The sequence below is a fragment of the Hetaerina americana genome, unplaced genomic scaffold (genome assembly GCF_022747635.1).
Source record: "Hetaerina americana unplaced genomic scaffold, ioHetAmer1.1.p SCAF_9, whole genome shotgun sequence".
Classification (NCBI taxonomy): domain Eukaryota; kingdom Metazoa; phylum Arthropoda; class Insecta; order Odonata; family Calopterygidae; genus Hetaerina; species Hetaerina americana.
The window spans coordinates 62,110,551-62,130,743 of NW_027287538.1; the positions used below are offsets into that span (position 1 = coordinate 62,110,551).

General features: G+C 38.0%; 1 protein-coding gene across 5 annotated transcripts in view; it reads left to right on the plus strand.

The window, feature by feature from the left end:
* Window positions 1–1,242: 1,242 nt before the first annotated feature.
* Patronin (calmodulin-regulated spectrin-associated protein patronin) overlaps window positions 1,243–20,193 on the plus strand; it is a 218,546-nt gene continuing 199,595 nt past the window's right edge. For all 5 annotated transcript variants that reach the window (XM_071597469.1, XM_071597471.1, XM_071597472.1 and 2 more), the window contains exon 1: window positions 1,243–1,623. In XM_071597469.1, the coding sequence (XP_071453570.1) occupies window positions 1,468–1,623 (156 nt within the window). In that variant the 5' untranslated portion in view covers window positions 1,243–1,467. The remainder of the gene's footprint in view (window positions 1,624–20,193) is intronic.

Here is a 20,193-nt window from a genome sequence, read left to right on the forward strand (position 1 = left end):
AAATCAACTGTTTACTTCTTAGTCTCTTGAAGGTAGCTTGCTTTTGTGTGTTATAATGACCTTTAGACCAACCATATCTCTAGGATGTATTTAAAAAAATAAACCCGAATGAAACTTGTTTTTTTGTTAATGCTGTGAGAATAAGCATGTAATTTCTCAGTTATTATGAGGGGACTTAACAAAGTTCTCAAGGTCTCATGCTTTCAAGTAATCATTTTATTGAAAGTATGCCCGAATTCAAGCATTCGAATTGGTTATTTTCAAGAACTTAATTTCCATTCAATCAGTAGTTGAACCAACAGTTGTTAAAATTGTCTCACGAGAGTGTTTATATCAGTACATTGGAACTTGAGAATTTGGATACTTCAAATAATAAGTGTCCTAATTGTATTATTATAATTTTTGACTACAATATTTCTAAACTTTTAGTTTCATATATGAATGCATTAATTCCAGGCAGCATGAAACTTTATTTCAGCAATTTCCGTAATAATTTTCCTTGAAAATATCTTTGTTAGATTAGTAGAACTGAAATTCAACCAAATTAATATAAACATTAATGGAACCATGTATTAGACCATTTCACTAGTGTTGACATGAAAGTAGGTAGGCTTAGGGCAAATGCTCAAAACACTTCATTAAATGTCTCATGTGAAACTTGAAAAAATGAAAATAAAAGGTTTCAAATTGAATACTAGCAAAATAATATCCATAAGTACTTTCAAGTTGATGAGAGCACAGCTGCGACATATTGTTCGGACCATTACAACAATTAAAATATGAAGAATGATAATTTTCTCAATCGTGTATGCAAAATGAAAATAGGCAAAATATCTTTAATTTTTATACATATTATATTTTGGAAAGCAAAAGCGATCGAAGAAAAGAAATAATTCATGTAATCTGGCTATCATTGTTGGTCATGCATTTTTTTGAGTTATTAAAACCAATATTAATCATGAGACATAATGATAGTATACATTATTTAAAATTGGTTTAATATTTTTTAAATGGTTGTATCGGCATTTTATTTGTAATTGATTCACCAAAATGTTTACATCCTCTAAGTTGATTGTTACTCCCACCGCAGCAACGCAGTTGCGGTGGAGAAAATGTAAACTAAACCGTGGTGAGAAACTGTGAACCGTCAGAACACTCAATGGACTGTTCCACGTGCAAGCCCCGCGCTAGTGTCAAATCGGATTTCATCTGTTTTAAATGTCCTAATTCTTTCCAGACCCCTGTGCTTTCCGTTACTTGTCTTTCTGGTTTTTAACATGGTCATTCTGCTTATGAACTGTAGATGAAAAATATTCTCTGGAAGTATGTCCTTCGCTAGTGCTTTATTACTTTGACGCCGTAACGTGGAAACGTTGACCTAGGTGTTTGTGGTTGAGCTTAACAGCGTAAGCTCTCTATGCGTGTGTTATTATCACTTGTCAGTGAATGTGGTGGATAAATTGTTGAATGTGGAGTGCATTATCAAAGTTATTTTCGAAAACTGCGACGTCTCCTCAATCTGTGGAATCAAATGCTGAAGATAACACAATGGAGCGTATTGAGGATCGACGAAAAAGTACTATACAGGATTGGGAATCCCGGGATTCGTATGACACTCGGCAGGTCGGTATTGCTCACACTATCTTTTATAATGTTTAAGTATTACTTGCATGTTTTCTGTCATTGAAATACTTTTAAGGTGATATTCTGATTTTCTGGTGTGTTGTTTGGTATTGCGGTACACTATAATTGTGTTGAAAAGTCAAATTCATCGCCATAATCATTGTAATGAGCTAGTGAGTATAACGTCACGTACATTGATAGCATTGACCTCTTATTGAGATATTTTGTTGGTGCTTTACGCTTTTTTGAAAGGTGACAATCAACTTTTTGCAAAAAATTTCTTTTGTTTATGAGTAGGATGAAATTTTTTCTGCGCTTAATGCACTTGGTTTTACGCTATTAAAAATAATCGAATACTACATGCAAAGAACGAAGGTGAATTCTTCTATTTATTTGATATTTTGTGTTTCTATTGCTTTTTTAAAATACTTCTAAAGAATAAATTGTTGTGGACCGACTGTTAATCGAACCATAGGACTTTGAAGTAAGCCACATAACAATTTCGCGAGATGTGCCATAGCTCATTTTTCACTCACTGCCTTGCTATTTAAATTTTAGGTATTATTGTAAAGGCATGTTTTAATTTGTGTGTGGTATTAGTAAATTTCACTCAAGGTGAAATTCCTTATGGGAAGCTTATCCTTAACTTCAGTATTTTCATGAATTCAGTCAATTACACTGTGGCGAACAGTTGCTACTTTGACGTTTATCGTGAGATATGTTCGATGCAAATATATTTTTGATATATTTTATTGGAGACAGCTAATACTATGGAGGAGCATAAGTATTTCAGTATGTGTTGTGAAACTTATTTTGGTATTTTTCAAATCTTCGTCTCAGGACTTCTGAAAGACCAACTCCGTGAAATAATGATTTTTGTATTTGTTTACTAGTCTTTCCTTAGAAGAAATAAAAGGGGACGTTCATTTTTTTATTCCAGTTCTGTATGTAACTTCCCTGATCCTTGAATCGCATTTTGGTGTTGTCACTAGCAGCACCAATAGACGAATACAATTAATGCAGGTTCATCTTTTAGTTACGTGCACATTCTTGTCTAATTTAGTTGCAAATGTGTCTTTTTGGCTGAAGTAGATAGTTCTCTAGTACATTGGGCGAATAACGTACTTGAACGCAAGCACAATGACATGCGTCCTTAGAAATTTACGATATTATTTATGTTAATAGAAATGCGTCTAATTTCATTATAGTTACTGTTCTTGCGACAAGTCTTTACCATTGTGTACAAAAATCAATTTCCATTTCGAATATGAACGCAAAGTGACTTGCGCATCGATTTTTCGCTTGCAGTGTTTATTTTAGTGTTACATTTCACGCCGAGTTAATGGAGAATGTGGAAAGAACTGGTGATGAGTCGGAACTTCTTTATAGAAAGAAGTATTATTTCAAGCAGACATAGCGGGCACCACTGGATTTATGTCGGAAGGTTTTAGCTTGATATAATGAGTGTTTTTTTATCTTATCATTGCAAGAATAGGTCGTTCGGTTAATCTTTGACATCTCGATGAACCTGTTCTCTTAGATGGGTTTTATTTATGGTGATAGGCTCAGCTGAGTGGCGGCCTGCCCAAAAATGTGTGCACTATCTGTGGCTCCAACTGCATTCGTCCAACTCCACTCCTGGCAAATATGCTTGTCAAACGTTTAGCAGCTCTTAGAAACTGTTTTCTGATGAAAACAAAAAAGAAAGCAGTTTTAAATGCCTTTCGGAGTAACGTAAACGTCTTCATTGCGAAAAATTACTCATCGCAGAAGTTATGGGCAATGAGGCTCGCTTGATTAATTCATCTCAGTAATCTTTGAATAAAGATGAAAATGTGCCTGTTCTGTCATTGCTATCTTTATGAATATCGCTTGAGGATAGTGACACATTGAATATTCAGCGACTGAATGATTAGTGCATTAGACCTTTAAGCTTTAGCATCTAGTCGTTAACGTTTCACATTAACTTTTAAGTGATAAAGTTTAAACAAGGTATGTCGTTATTTTAAGTTGGCTAACTGCTCTTGATACAGTTTCCTTCGCGGCGTTATGCCCTGGGTGGAAGCTTAAAAAAAAGTTATTTCACGTGACAGCCCTCATCCCCACAACCATAAGTTTTATTTTATAATTTTTTACGCTTTGTTTATGAGTGGATTAGTGTACAAAACAGAAATCTACAGCACTTTTTCCCGCTTGTAGCTTCGATTTAGCTGGTCGGTGAATATGTACGTTTGCGTATTATTAATTTTTATTTTATTGACCGACAAGCCCATTTGGCATGATGCTAAAAAAACAATTATAGTCATTTTTTGTTCGCAAAAGAAGCCCTGCTCGTGGCCTCAGTCGTGGCCGCCTGCCGACACGTTGTATCGAGGAATCTGCTATCTCCCTTGGATCGTAGTTATGCTCCGATGATTTTCCTTGTTAGCTTGATAAAATTTTCAGTGCCATGCTGGCGACGTCCGAGAAGCATAGAGGATCCTTCTACACGTGTGTTCCTTTTCACGGTTATAAAGGCAAATTTAGACTTGTGGTCCGCCCGCTCCTCTCCACCATGTAATATGCTGAAGAAAAACTCGTGTTTCTTAACATATATTATAGCATCTTAGCAAAAGATGTATTACCGCGAAATTTTTCAATTGTCTGTTTCTGCTACCTACTTCCACTTAGCGGCGAGAATTCGTATCTATTTAAGGGGAAGGACCAGACCTCACTACTTACGTGCTCGCTGACAGACTGACGGCTTTGCATGTGTGAAGTTATGCAGACTTATCTCATGACATATTTTTCTGAACGAGGGCATTTTCACTTTGAATAAATATTGAGAAAATGAACGGTTAAATCGACCACGGATGTTTTTTCAATTGTTAATTAAATAATCTGGTCACCTATAAAACTTGAGAATGCCACTTTCACATGAGCTGATCCTACGTGAATGATGAATTGAGAAAGTCCAGTTATGGGCAATAAAAATTTAGTATTTGTTTGACTTGATACAGGTTACCTTGGGCTTTGAGGGCATTTCCCTTAGAGGACTTTCTCGTAAGAAAAACGTGTTGAGTTCGAATGGTCGGAAGCATTATGAGAGATGAGAGAAGCATTATCCGGAGATTATTGTGGAAACTATTTAATCACTGGTTATAGGCATGTATTTTGTTAGTAGATTTACTTTTCCTCTCTTCTCGAATGTAAAAATCGATGTTAGGTCATGGTCAACTGATTACGCGAAGGCTGTTCGATCTGGCATTCGAGAAACTCGAGACACTAGTCAGCTTTGAAAACATGTGCACCCTTTTGAATGCTTTGTACACGCGATTAATGTTAATGCGAGGCAGTGTAAAGGGTTATGCTGGTGGCACTTCATTTTATTTGTGTGTACTCAAGAATGAGGGTCTACGCATGTTTATAGTTCCTGAGAGTGTATCAAAATAATTGATGGGCGTTACTGTACGAGAAAATCCCCGGTATTTTTTTGTTTTAATCGCGTTCGCAGTCCTGCGAATTGCATTGTTGTCTTAGGTGGTTAAAAAGGCTCGATATTTGATATTTTAATTGACTTTCACCATAACTGCTTGGACTTGCGTGTTATTTATTCCGGAAGAGTACGTTTCTTTTTATTCCGCAATTGTATGCAACTTTTTCTGCTCTCCTTAAGCCTTCAATCGCATTTTGGTTTTCTTGCTGTAAATGCAGTTTTCGGTACATTATATTCTCGTATAATGTAGTCGCAAAAAAGTCTTTTTAGGCGATCGGGATACATCTCTTGTGAATTGGACAAATGACCTACTTAATTGCAACCATAATTACGTCCTCAAAAGCGTAGTGTCATTTTTGTACTGTGTATGCATTTCCATCAGAAGGGAAAAATATTAAGTTAAATTGTAATGATAAACTGTAGCAAGGTAATACGTTTTCATTAAAGGTATCTTTGTTCGCGTATCCTATAAATGTTAAGTATCTAAATAGTAGTCGATCGCGTTGTTTCTGCAAAGTTGATTTCTGGGGTTTTGAGCCACCCCAAATTGTGATTGAACGGGAGAGTCAGGATTTTTTCAGTCAGGGAGAGGAGCAGTCTCCTCCCCTCCCCCTTCCGATGAGCTTGTCTGGTCTCCGCAACAGTTGCCTCATTTCAATTATGCCCAATTTCAGGTATAAGTTACATTCTTAAACCGTGGCTTGCTACCGTTACATGTGATCGTTCTTGTCTTGCCACCGAAGAAAATAAATATCACGTTAGCCTTATTCCTGTGTTAATGTTACAATTTAAATAAACAATTAAAGCTCTTTCTTGAAATGTTGCCATTTAATGCACTGTATTGATTGTGGAGGTGTTCCACATGGCGAAGAAAGATGAAATGGTGTAAATGTTTCTTAAGAAGCTTCATTCTATTACAGTTTCAATGGCCATTTTTCTTTTAATGAAGTGTTTGCGTAAATCAGTCACGAATAAGTATTCATTTATGCTTAACAAAATGGAAGTATATCATCTCTGAAATGAGTCTGCAGGTAATAGCAGGATGCATATTAAAAAGTCATGATCAAGTCCCATTGAATAACGATATTGCAAGTCTTTTTTCTCTAAATAGGTAACCTTGACCTTCTTTCGGTGTACTACTTCATTTTCACGTTGAAAATAACCGAGTACAATAGTGGAAACCAGTCTTGTAAAAAAACATACTTTGTTAAAACTACTGTATTATTTAGCATAACTTCCAATGTTGAAATTTCTCATTATTTTTATGCGTCCTTTTGCTTCCCGCTCCAGTTGCATAGAATGATGTCTTAGTAGAATCGTGAATCCAGTGGGAGGTGGCTGACGATGAATGCACTCGAACCGTACGTTCAATATATCACACTGAATGTAATTCCTCTTCCCCAAATTTTAAGAAGCGTAACTTAATGAAAAAGTGTTTATTCTCGGTGGTACTAGTCAATCCATATTTTAGTGAATTATGAATTTAACAATACTCCAAATATAAGCGTTAAGCAGTAAGTAAAAGGCCATGCCGCAGGGTGGGTTGTTAAGTAATCAGTGGACTATTAATTTTGCCGAAACTGTTATGAATGTGAAGGCTTTCTTCCTTAGTTTGTGATCTCAGTCGATTGGCCACTTTTGACCGACGATATCCATTGTGATCAATGAAGACTTTGGACTGCCTACTTTCACAGGTTTCTTCATTTGTGTCGTCAAAGTGTCCTTTTTTCTCTAAATTCCCAAGCGCGCGTGCAGTCAAATTGAAGATGGGGTTGAAATTGATTTCCATTCGATGTGACGAAATTATGTCCTCATGTTTTTGATTGTCTTCGTTTTGTTTATATTCATCATTGAAGTTTAATTGATGCGCGCTATGTTCGTCAGCGCTTGCCCCCCTCGACGAACTTCCGCCTTTCTCTTCGCTACGAATTCTATGGCAACAAATAACTCGTTCCAATTTATTTATATTTGCCATTCGTCTTTTTACCCATTCAAAATTGTTTCAATGTTAATGCCGTAGCCGTTAGTAAGCGGCTACCCTATGGCTGATGAACTACAAGTTCACCTCGCTTCGCCAAGTCGCGTCCTCCCACGCCTCTGTGTTTTCCGTGGGAAACTTATATGCAAGAGGCGTGCCTTCATATGTGTATATGCATACAATGGAATGCCTGTAGGGTGTGGATATGTTCGGTGGTCTGGGTCTAAAAAAGCAATGCCTGGGCCGTTGGAATGAATGCTGTAAACTTAATGTTTAAATCTAGATACCATAACATCGGAGCCCCCTTCTTGGACATTCTCTTTTGTGTCGCAGAAGTTTTATTTCGCTCCTGCCATGCTGATAGGTGGGATTGAAAGAAACTCTTAGCTCTATTGTTTCTTAGTTGAAAAAATATAGTTCCCCTGTAAAGAAGTTTCATATGAGATGTATATCTACAATTAATCATATCGGAAAAGAAAAAACTTTGTCCTTCCACGTATATTTTATGATACGCGACCTAGGCTTCGACTTACAAAGTCATCGTCAGGTAAAGCACAGAGGACACAGCTTTATATAGTAGACAGAGAAGAGGAGGGGGAGGTGTTAATGAAGTGGGAGGCCACTTTTTTAATTTGTATTTCCACCAACCGCGCAAAGATACATGTCAAAAATGCGACTTATTAAACATCAAAATTAAAGCATCAACTGATGATGAGGAAAAGAATAAGCTTACAGAAGAACACGATGTCAATTTAAGACAAGCAGAATCAGCTAGAAAGTCACTAAAACAAGATCAGAGTAACACCTGATTCAAGTAATTATTTCGCTTTTTCGTTCTTTTTGAAAAAAGTATTGCCTTACCCAAAGTTTTCTATTTCAGTAGCATATTATAAACGCATTATGTACGTTATAAATTTGGGTATTCACAATTTTCAGAACGATAATGTTCAAATTTACGTTTTGGTTGTAACTATTGCAGCAAGAGGTGCTCAAGAAATAACTTTATGCATCCTAAAGCATCTTAAAAATTTAAGAAGTGAAAGATACATTATAGCTTACAGTGACATGTGTACTGGGCAAAATAGAAACATTAAAGTAGCTTTAGCGTGGCCAAAAATTGTCCCAACTGTTGAAAATAATGTGGATATCTTGTATCACACATTTTTAATATCAGGACATTCGTTTTTACAAAATGATAGAGATTTCGGTGTGGTAGAAATGTCATTAAAAATAATTTACTTTTTGTCCCTCAATATGATTAAAATATCATCAAAAAGTGTCGGAAAGGTAATAACTTTGTTGTAAAGGAAATGAGAGAAGAAGATTTTGTATCAACAAAATTTTTAGCCGACGCAGGGTGGAGAATTCTAATGGAGAATCAATAACTTCAGTAGTATGACTCATTAGTGTACCGTGCGTATATTTTTAATTGCATTGAAACACGAACCTTTGAATATTTCATTTTAAGTATAAATGGACTTAGGCCACTTTAAAAATAAACTGCTTAAATATTCAATCTTCTTTTCCCCGATAGTTTCCCGTGTGGGCCATCGTTTGGTATGACAGTGTATGTATGTGACAGAATAATTGAAGAAAAATTGTCTATAAGTTTATCTTCTTATGTCATCTGGCGAAACATTAAATTCGTGGTGTTAGTGCATAGAACATCAAATAATTAAACCGCAAATGACTTTCGGTGGAATGTGGCGAGGTCGAACAAGACCATGTGAGTAATGACACATTCGGGCGAAAAATTTTTTCCCCAGCCCCGGGCGTTTCTTTGGTGCAGAGTCTGAAAAATTTTTCAGTGGAAAATTGTCATTTCTGCATCGCATCGATCATCTTTTTCATGAGCTTGCTTTCATCGAGTGTTCACTTTCACTAGCTCGGTGCCCTTTTCATTCCGCGCAAACCCTTGCATTGCCGAGGGTAAATTGGCAAAATGCCATTTTGGTGGGAATGTGCTGCGGAACATTCCTCTTCAATATTTTTAATCAGAAAAATTAGAAACCCTTTGTTTCAACGAAATTTGAAATCTGCGCTACTTATTACATGCGCAAGCCATATTGTGGCGACTGGCGCTAATTTGATTGTTTCCTATTGTCGGGTTTCGGGATAATTCTTGAAAGCGATGATTCAAGGCCCAAGTCATGGTATCTGACCTAATTTGAGTTCGCAGCTGCATAAAGATCCATTTGATTATTTCATAACCTTGGCTTCCATATGCCCCAACCCTTGCCTCGTCGGAGTTAGCAAGTTGCAAAAGGGTGAAGTTACTTCCATCATCTCTCTTTTACCTACTGTAATTGTAAATGAAATAATTCAGATACCCTGGGGTTAAAAGCTATTTCTTTAAATTGTATCAAAAGTGGTATCAAGACTGCCTGCCTTCATTCATATTCCGAGAAATGTCGACGACTAGCGATTAAACTGCAAGGCACTTTTCAGGGAGCTCTGGTTTATGCTTCGTCTCACGATCTGACCCTAACCGGACGGTTTCCGTTGGGCACCCTCGATCGTGCCCAAATGTTTTTGGTGCGTTAATCACGTCTTGGAGTGTCGTGTCCTTCCCAAAGTGCCCCCTTCTTACCTAGAAAATCTTTTTACAGACGTGGTCCATTTCTCTCCATTACTTGGTAAGTTTCTGTTTCTCGAACTCATTCAGAATTCCTTTTTCATCTTGACATCTCCGTCGGTCGTTGAAAGAATTGCCACGGTTCTAAACATTGTCATAATGTTTTCACATTTTTGAAGTTTAGAAGCGTTGATTTCACACCTTTTCTTAGTCCAGGAGAATTTACGTATAACCTTTTTTATTCAGAGAAAAATGATGGGCAGGTAAATGGGATGCCTATAATTACCAGTACTTAATGGCTCTCTTAAGCATTGATAGTGCACTGTAGTAATGCGTTCAACTCCTCTTCATGAGATTTTGTTGTAGGCACCTATTATGCAACCTTCGGTTCTATAAATATAAAGCGCACTGAGGTCCATTGTTTTTCACTTAACACTACTTCCTTCTCGAACAAGTCATCTTGAGGTACCAAAATTGCTAACAAAACCATATTTATCAATGAATATTTATAGATCATTTGACCCAATTAAACCTTTTGCCAACTTGATATCAATCAGTCGAGAGTTTTACGTTTCAGTTGAACATTTAGAGATTTTCATTTTAGAGGAAAAAGATAGGCTCTTCCTCGATAGAATATTGCAATATTTTTGAATTTATCGTCCTGGATTGGAAATGATTTGGCTTGGCTTAGACATGTCCCGATCTTTAGAGCAGTCTGTTGTTTATTAGCTGCCAAACAATCTTGGGAATCTTTAAAAATGGAGGCTGAAAGTATGATCTAGAACTACTCTCTATGTATTTAAATATAAGGTAGTATTATAATTGATTTTTTCCAAACGATGTCTTCCTTAAAACGGCGTGTCAGTGTTCACAAGATTCCATCGATATGACTGTATTAGATTAATATTTAATGTCAGTAACCTACGTGATATCGTTAATCAGTACCACTGTAATCATCATATCGGAACTTTTGTTTTCGAAATATCAATTTCAAGTTAACGCCAAGAAAAGAAATGAATATGTTTACCGCAAAAGCATCAGGCAGTCCAAACTGCAACATTAGGTAGTAATTATTTGGAGAGAATGTAGACGTAACCAATTTAGCATTCCATTAATTGAAATGAAATTATTGACTTTGAATTCATTTCAAAATGTTATGTAAATTCCATTAAGTTACGCCGGAGACAACAAAAATTTCATTCCATTAATGTTTTAAAAGTATTAGTTATTGTGTTTGTTCTTGATGTTGATCCGATTTTTATTGACATTTTGAAGGAGATGGAGAGCGAAACCATATTAGATGTTGGGAAATGACCTTGAGCTGTGGGCTCAGTGGCGCCCCATTTTCGAGACTGGCGCCATCGAGTGAGATGTCCTTTTCATTAGACGGCGTACTTCTGCACTCTCTCCTACGCAACTTTCTAACTAAGCTTCTTCGGTACACCCACATAATCCAGGACTGCACCCGTGTCCTTTTACCTCGTCATTTCTCTCAAAGTTTCATTACCTCTTTAAAAATTTACATCTTTCCGCCCTCGGAAAAGTATTCTTGACTGTAATATATTTGTAGATGCCATTTAAATCCTATGCTTGATATTTATGTTTCCTCGTGCATCTTTAAAAATATACCCATCGCGACGCGGAGCTTCCCTAAATACGACGCCTTAGCGTGCATGTGAGAAGTTTCTATTCTCGTGCATCTCGATTCATTTCCCAAAGGATATCCCCGGAGTTGAGACGCGGCTCGTCCGGAAGCTCGGGGAATTTTTTTTCATTTATGATTTCTTTGGTTTTCAACCGGGACGAGAAAGTGTTTGAAAATGACGTGTCCTGTTTTTTCGTAAATAGTGTATGTGGAAAAGTGCGCTCAGGCATCCTATTCGTCAGGGTGTCTGCCTGATAATCATGGACATGATATGTGCGATGTATGCTTTGTTGACCGTGCAGGAGTTTCGGAAGCATCATGAAATGAAGAAGTTCCGCCAGATAATCATCTTTCGATGGTATAATAATCGAAGAATTTTTAAATTTTTACTGTTTATAAGAAATGGGGAAAGTAAAGTGATCATTTTTTCCGTTACTTATCTGTTAGGGCTGTTGTCCCCAGCCAATGAGTGATTGCTTCATCGCTGGTTAGTTGACGGGGCGGCTCTCCCTCGTTGGAAGTTGATCACTAAAAGGGTGGGGCACGCCCCCTCATTCAACCTACCTCATGTCAGCGCTGCTACAGGTATAACACCTTTCGCTCCTAGTATCATGTCCGTAGTTTGATTATTTTGAAAAATGTTGATCCGGTATGGAAGCAGTATACCCAGTATGTGCATTGTGTTCATATTTCAGGAATAGCCGCCGTCGACGTGACTAGTTCCGCTACTCATCCGGTTTTGGTGAGGGGAAAAGATATGGAAAAGTGAGAAATATTTCCGGAAAATTCGTGATATTAATAAATTAATATTTTGCCATAAAACATGCCCATATCTAACAGTTTTAATGCATGCATTCGGAGCTTTAGTACGGTATCCCGTGTATATTTTAATCAGGTCGTATTCCTTGAAGTCACTTTTGATTAAAATGAGTGATGCGTGTTGTGAGATTGCAATATCGAAAATGCGGCGAAGTTTAAGATAGGGCGGTGGATCTCTTCAATTCTGGTAATAATGTGATATGAATTCCGGGCAATGGTCATAATCAGGACTTGAGATATTTTGTCTTCTTCAATATGGGGAGAACCGTTGAGTCTAACTCCCATGAATCTTTGTCTTCCTTCATATTGCCCTGCCAACTGACGCAATTATTTATGACTGGGTTACTAAGAATTAATCGAAAATTGGTGCCCTGATCATCATCGCCATATGGTAGGCCATTCGCCGTCTTTACTTCATACTGCTCTTACTCATTCTTTTCGGTCTGTCTCGTTTTATATGATAAATCAACAAATTCAAATAATGTCCTATCATTCAACCGACTATGGGTTACTTAATATTTATGGGCTATATAATCGGCTATAGTTTTGGTGCCATGTGTCATTGCCAAGGTTAGATATAATAGAAATATCAAGGATACTGGACATAGTGCCGATTCTATCGGCTAGTCGGTTAAATGAAAGCGGTGTGGAAACTTATATAGTATTTTAATTTATCACATAAATTGCCTTTTCACGTACATATTAACGCTTGATAACTCATTTCCTATTTTCTATTTCCTTAACATTATATTTCCATCGCAGCCTTTACAATCTCACATTCTCTAATTTTATTTTTCATTCAATATTTTGTCTCCTCGAATCTCGCCCTGCAACTCCCTCTCTTCCCACACAATATTAAAACCCTCTCTCTACTCTTCTCTCATCGTCAGTAGATTGTAATTGTCCATTATTCTTAATAGGCACACATCAAGAGCATCTAATCTACGTGTTTTCTTTTGCAGCTGGTTTCGGAAACATTCAATTCTATGGACTATGATAAAGTTTTCACTAACGTTTTCTTTACGTCTTTTCCTTGTTTAGAGTCGGCAGTTACTCGTCATCTTCTTTGAAAATTCTTATTTCGTTAATGAAATTCTTCTGATGTAAAATTTATGGCCTCATAATGGGACCTAAAAGACAAGTGCTAATTTAGTTGACAACTTATTGAAATTGTTTTATTTTATAATATTTTATAGTATTGTGATCGCGCACAGTGAGTACGAGAAAAAAATCCTCACGGCATCTTTCTCTGAATTCCTCATTCTATGTGTATTCACGCTTAACAGTGTAAAGTAGGGAGACAACGTTAAAGAAAATCATTTTCGGCAACAAAAATCCGGTTGTCATCGTTCTTTGATTTTACCTACGCTTTCCAAAAAAAATATTAATGATTGCCTCATCATCAATGGTCTCTGCGTCCCCAGTATTTTCTTGGCACAGCTCTCTTTTCAATTTAAATAATTCTTCGTGCGGATTCCTTAGAATTCTATGATTAAAGGCTGGTGTCATAACATCGATTGCCGCTCGCCCACATGGCGGTTGAATGGATATGATATGTATACTTATTATTGGATTTCATAAAGAGTCCCGTATTGACTTATAAGACTTACTATATGTTTAGAAGACTTCAGTAACCCCAAACTGGAAACCCAGGCGTCATCTTTACACTTTCCTCAATTTCGAACACCACCTGTCCGTCTCTTTGTCTCCGTCGGTACCTGATTGTATCTTCATCATACCTGTGTACTTCTTCGACGTGATGATGTAATCTCCCGCCGCCCCCGCGTTTCCCTTAAAGGAACTGCTTCTGTAGACACTACCATTTCCGGCTCGTTCCTTCACGGAAAGTGATTTCGCGATAGAAGACCACGGTGGTTCCCGACGGGACTTAATGCGCCTTCCCGTCCTCTGTGTCATCCTCCTCCCGAAGCCAACGGCCCGCATCTCGTCTCGAGTCCCTGATTTCGGAAAGCATTATCAAATTTTCGAGTCGTGGCGACATTTGGTTCTCTTGGAATGGTCGGAGAACGACAGGGCAGGTCTACCAGCGTGACGCAGAGTTCTTCTCGAAACGTAAAGACGACGGGATCCTCGACCACACGAGAGATATCTGGTTTGCCCACGTGCGTGAAAGATTGCCAGAAATGACTGCAGCATGCGCGGAATTTCGAAGCGGTCGTGAATCATTGTAACTCTGGCGTCATACGTATGTTAGGAACGCGGGGATGTGAGCTTTTAAGGACTTGGATATACTACACTTTCCCCCCCACGGAATGCCATTATTTCGCCCATCTGTAGTATTTGGGTATTCTTGTGGCTGACAGATGGCCCAATTTTCGTTATGCTCGTTGCTGATTTTTATATATTACTGCATAAGTACATTTTATTGCACCAATTGACGAAGTATTTGTATTAATTTACTTGTATAGCTGTTCTTCAAAATTTTAAGTATTTTTTCTTGTTTAATTATCCAGACACTAGGTTTTTTGGAACCAATTTTAAAGAAAATCATATATTGCTAAATACTTAAGATAGTATAATAAAGAAAGGGTTATGATAATATCCTGATATTAAGCGTAGGGCTGGTTTAGAAAACATGATGTTTTGGGAAAGGAAATTTGTATGGGTTCGATGTTTTCAGATGTGGCTCCAGAGAAAGATGAGACCATGCGGGCCACAAGGGATACAGACGAAGATGCGTTGAGTATGATGAAAAGTAGGGACGGAAAAATGGAAGGAGACAGAGAAAGTGGATGAGGGGTGATATTGGGATGCTATGGCTGTGATAGGAGATAAGCGCGGAAGAGGGAAGTGACGGAGATGAATGTAGGACAGCTTGAAGGAATGTAGAAAGTCTTACGAAGGACTGAAGAAAATATTGGAACACCGTTTTTCATGTTATGAGAAAGTGGTTTTTAAGCCCACGATGCTATGCAGGAGAGTTCAGGGTATATATATGCTATAGAAGTAACTCTAATTCAATATATCAATAAGTTGTATGTGCTAAATTCATTTCTGAAAAAAAATCTTTATCTTTCGTCCAATGCAATGGTATTAGATTTCTTGCGCGTCATTGCAGTTGCCTTTCGTCATCGGTGCCACTTGTGGCTCCTAGCCACCTTAATCTTTCCCCAATCAAATGTCTCCATCCTCTCAAAAGTGTTGACACAAACACGACGGGCTGTTGATTGAGGCCGATATCAATTTCAATAGATTAGTATTCCAAACCAAACTGTGGATACCGAATCAATTGTTTTGACTTCGTTATTAAATTTAGACTTGGTTTGGTTGAAGTCGCTCTTTAGAGAACATAGGAACTCGGTTCAGTAATCTTCAGATCCTCACCAAGTTATAAAACGTATTCCAGAATTCGGATTTGAGGATTACGAGGTCGGATAGAATCGAACTGCTTTTTGGGTATAGCTATACGAATAGTTAACCGTTTTTTTAACGTAAATCTTTGTATTTACCGGGAGCATTGCCGGATATTTCTCGATCCAAGTCCATAATTATTACGTTACTAAGGCTCTTCTCACGGATCCTGGAGTAAAATTCAATTCCTCGTGAGAAATAAGTCTTTTTACTCTTCTCCATTATCATTTGATGATTATTAATTTAAAAAGTACTTTTAGCCAGGTACTCGATTGCATATTCAAAATATTTGCCTCGATATTTCTGAAAAACATTGGCTTCTTACCAAACCATCGACTTTCATTGCATTTATTATAATAGTAATTGGACATTTGAATCCAATGGCATGTCATAAAAGTAATGCCAAGTCGAATAAAATGTTAAGACCGTTTTTGCAAGCCACGAGAAAAAACGCACTCTTTTAATACGAGGATTTGTATCTAGTCATCGAAATGCGCACACGTCCGACTGTAATCAATGTGGACCATCTGCAACAAGTCTTCAACGCGAATTATGTTTCAGAAAAGGAAATACTTTGTTCTACCACGTAAATTTTATTATTCACGACCTAGGTTTCGACTTAGTCATCATCAGGTGTTGATGACTTTGTAAGTCGAAACCGAGATCGTGAATAATAAAATAATGTGGAATAACGAGTATTTTTTTCCGATATGAATCGCTTCCGCAATGTGACGCCTCATTCTATTCACCGAATTATATTTGATAGGTGAGGGTAAAGTTCTCTTCATGTTAAAAATAAATCCTGTGGCATATGGAAGTAACACATTCGAGGTAAAGGGAGCCAATTATTTCCCAGTGAAAACAATGATTTCCCAGGAAGTTGTAATAAAAAAATCGCCCACTTTCGTTTCAACTGTGTACGTTCCAAAGCAATCCAGGTTTCAAACCTTGGGTCCTGCCACTATACCCTCTTATCGGACACTTACCCGGAAGCGTATTAAGATTAGGTGGGGGGTTGTTAATGGTCGTTAATTGTATTGGTATAGTATTCTTCAACACGCTGTCATGCAGATGTACACATACTAAAATCTTATTATCTGACCATCCAGTGATGAATAAGAGTACTTATAGATTCTTCTGCCTAATTCAAGCCCTGTAGACATAGTCCCTATGCCGATTCAATTTCCGTGAGGACATTGGACTATGATCATTTTTTCATTAATTCGACCATTAATCGTTTGAGAGAAAGTGGTGAAACACTTAAGGAAATAATTTCAAAGGTAAATTAGTGTAGATTACCCTCCAAAAAAAATGTTAAACGTAGGTTCTCCGTTCAGTTCAAATTGAAATAATTAGTATTCTTTGCCTGGTCTTTCATCTTTGTTTTTTTAATCCGTGCCTTTCTATTTGGTTGGCAAAGAACTGCTTTGCATCTTTAATGAGCTTTTTCAGTCGGGGTTATTGTGTTATTCTGTGCGAAATTAAATTGGTGACGCTAAGGAAAAGCTCCACGAAATCATATTTATTGACTACAATCCTGTTTCACAAAGTGAAATTCCCAGTGGCTTTCGCCCATAATTTCCCCACCATATGTGTTTGACCTGCGCTAATATCGCTCCCGCTTTGCTGTGTGGGTTTTTTAAAACATCAGTACGTAACAACCCGATGGTACTCCTACTTCCATGACTAACGAAAAAAATTAGTTAATATTGATACAATTACTGTTATAACACGTCAAAATTGTGTACCATGCTTGCGATATCACTGGCAGTGGATATGGCGTGTCAAATCACGAACATATGGTACTCAATGTCCGTTTATAGCTTATGTTTCTTTTCATTTCACCGCGTAAATGATGAAATGTAGATCCTCTCAATGCTCTTCAGCTTTGAATCTGCCTTAGTACCTATTCAACCCTTTTTACCTCACGAGAAAACTGTGGGCGGTAAAATCTTTACGTATTGTGCACTCATCCCAACGGGGTATAAGTTTTACTTTCTTTACTGGGGCAGAGCTAAACCTGTAGACATTGATCCGCCTGAAAGGTGTACTTATTTTCTTGGAAACCCCAGAAACCCCTTTCTTGGAGCACCCAGGTTGCAGAACCTCTTAGTGATTTTATTGGTTCCTTACTAACATCTCGCTGCAATTCCATGCACGCTCTTGAGCTAGAACTCCGCTTTGAGATGCACGGAGGTGTATTATTCAAATTTTTATACACAATGGCGGGCTGGGCTTCTCAGGAAGGACGAAGGAAATGGGCTGCGGTGCCGAAAATTTTCGTGGGGTCGTTTCTCCGTGAGACATACGTGAGACGAATATCGCAGTCACTTTGGGACCACACAGCTTTCCCTTTCGGAAGGGAGTGTTGCTGTTAGTTTCGTCCCTTGAGAATCTGCGCGCTCAGTGTGAGATCATGCTCTGGGGTGCACTTAGGGGTGCTACGTTTTTAGTGACATTGGGAAAGGGCGTTGGGGGAATGGCAGCGTCGTAAATTTTGAGAGTTGCCGTGAGATGTCGCTCTGCTAAGAGTTATTCAACTGGAACCCTATCGATTTTGAGATACGGTTGTTTTAAACTGGAAACGGAGCTCTGCACCAAAGAGACTTTTAACAAATTCGGGTTGGGTCATTCGTCATTTATATTACAGGGAGCCCTTAATTAGTAATGCGAAATGGTGTTTCCGAAAATTGTTTGGACGAGGCCTTTTTTCCTCTACGTTTGAAATGGTGTGCTCGTTTTCCTTAGGACGGTTTCGTGAAATATTCGTATGGGGGAAGCTGCGCTTGTTGTCTTCCGTTTACAATTCATATTAATTTCGACGCATTGCGTCAGAATTGATAATCTTGACCAAATATTTAACCGAAGATGCATTGAATTCCCTAATACGAGGGAATTAATCTCGTAATAGGATTGTGAGGGCAGAAGTATGCATATCACTGGCGTCGTATGGAGTGAGACGCAGGGTTTTGTGGATGGGGGTGTTTGTATTTATGTGAGACTGGGCTCTGCGCTAAAAGAAAAAATTGAAATGCCTTTTTTTTACATAAAAGGCTAAATTTTGAGGACGCAGTTACGCATCCCCTCTCCCTCTTGGAGCCTGACATAACCTATGGATGAAAAACGAGATTCGGTGTCAAATAATTGATGTGAATCTGATCGAAAAGTGCATAACCTGGCGGTGATCTTGTTGCTAATTTTTTTATATAAAAGTTGAAGGGACATCTCACAGGTGAAAAGGTATGCAGTCACAAGTTCTAATGGGAGTCATACGCATAAAAATAAATATGATAGTCTTTGAAATTTGATTTTAAAGAATTAAGTAAAAAGTACCCACCGAAGTCTCCTTATTTTTAGGGCGAGCATGCAAGTATTTTTTTTAATGACCCTTATCTCTTTGTAGAACGTTCTCATTGATGTTGGGAGGGACAGTGTGATATTAATGAACTTCCCAAGAGTTTGGTGGCGTTTGTAGGAATTTTCTTCTTATTTCACTGTCCTGGTCATTTGTTGAGCGTTTATTCTCGTTGGAACCATGTTTACACGCCATTTTACCCCTTCGCCCTGAATATGTCACTTCGAAGTACTCTGCAACTGTCAGTCATACCGCTTCCATCCAATTAATCATGTTTGCCGAATTATATTTTCTCTTATTTTAGCTCGCGTTCGTTTTCCCTGGGCTTCCACTTCAAACTCGTGCGGAGTCGTCCTTTCTGGCCCCATGAGTCAGTGTGATACACCCTGTGAGGTAAATTAATGTCTCTGTTGAGGGCGTTCGCATTTAGATGAGGCCTTTGCATATCTACAGTATGGCATTGGACTGGCACGTTTTTATTTTTTTGTTTTTGATTATATTTGAAAACATATGGTACGGACCTTTGTATATATAGCGAGGCATTTTATACCATGCCGAAAACAAGTGCATTTTTCTGGTTTCAATGTTTGAGTTCAATTATTAGACGAGTTGAAAAATATAAGCGTCAACTTATTTTGATTTTTAAAAAGTGGCTAGAAAAAGTCTTCGTTGATTTTGGTGAAAATTAGTTATCATTATGATTTGTTCCTCGAATATTTAGTCAATAGAATATAGAAAAACCGTTCACACAGTAATCAACTCGAATGTCGGTTTAGTAGTTAATGGTAGAGCTCATCCAGTACTAAGCCCGACGGCGCGGCGTGTGAATTACACATACATCGGAGTAGGGGGGGCAGTTTCTTTCCATGTACCGGGTTTCCCAGGATTACCTGGTACCAACCAGAAAAATCACACAGCTTGGGTGGAACTCAGGGTGTCTAGATAGGCTTGCTCGGGAATCGAATCCAGACCCTCCGGTCAGTAGTCCAACGCTCTACCCCTGGACTACCGCGACCCACCCATAGAATATTATACCCGGATATGCATTCATCTAATATTTAGTCCATGTCCATACTATTTTGTTAATTTTGCTTTTGATAGATTTTTTCGTTGATAAAATTTTGCTTGAAGAGTATGTCTCTTCTTCTTCAGAATGGGGAAGTTTTAGACTGCCATTCCAATGCGATTGGCGTTTGTAAGGGGCTAATTGGAGGTTTCCTCTGAGGTGTTAGACAGCAGTTAAAAAAAATAGTGGAGGCTTCAACTATGCTCAAAATTCAAACAGGCATACGAGGGCGTGACTCTCATCTCGTCTTCAAATGAACCCTGTTTGGCTCTCTGAAAGAGACCT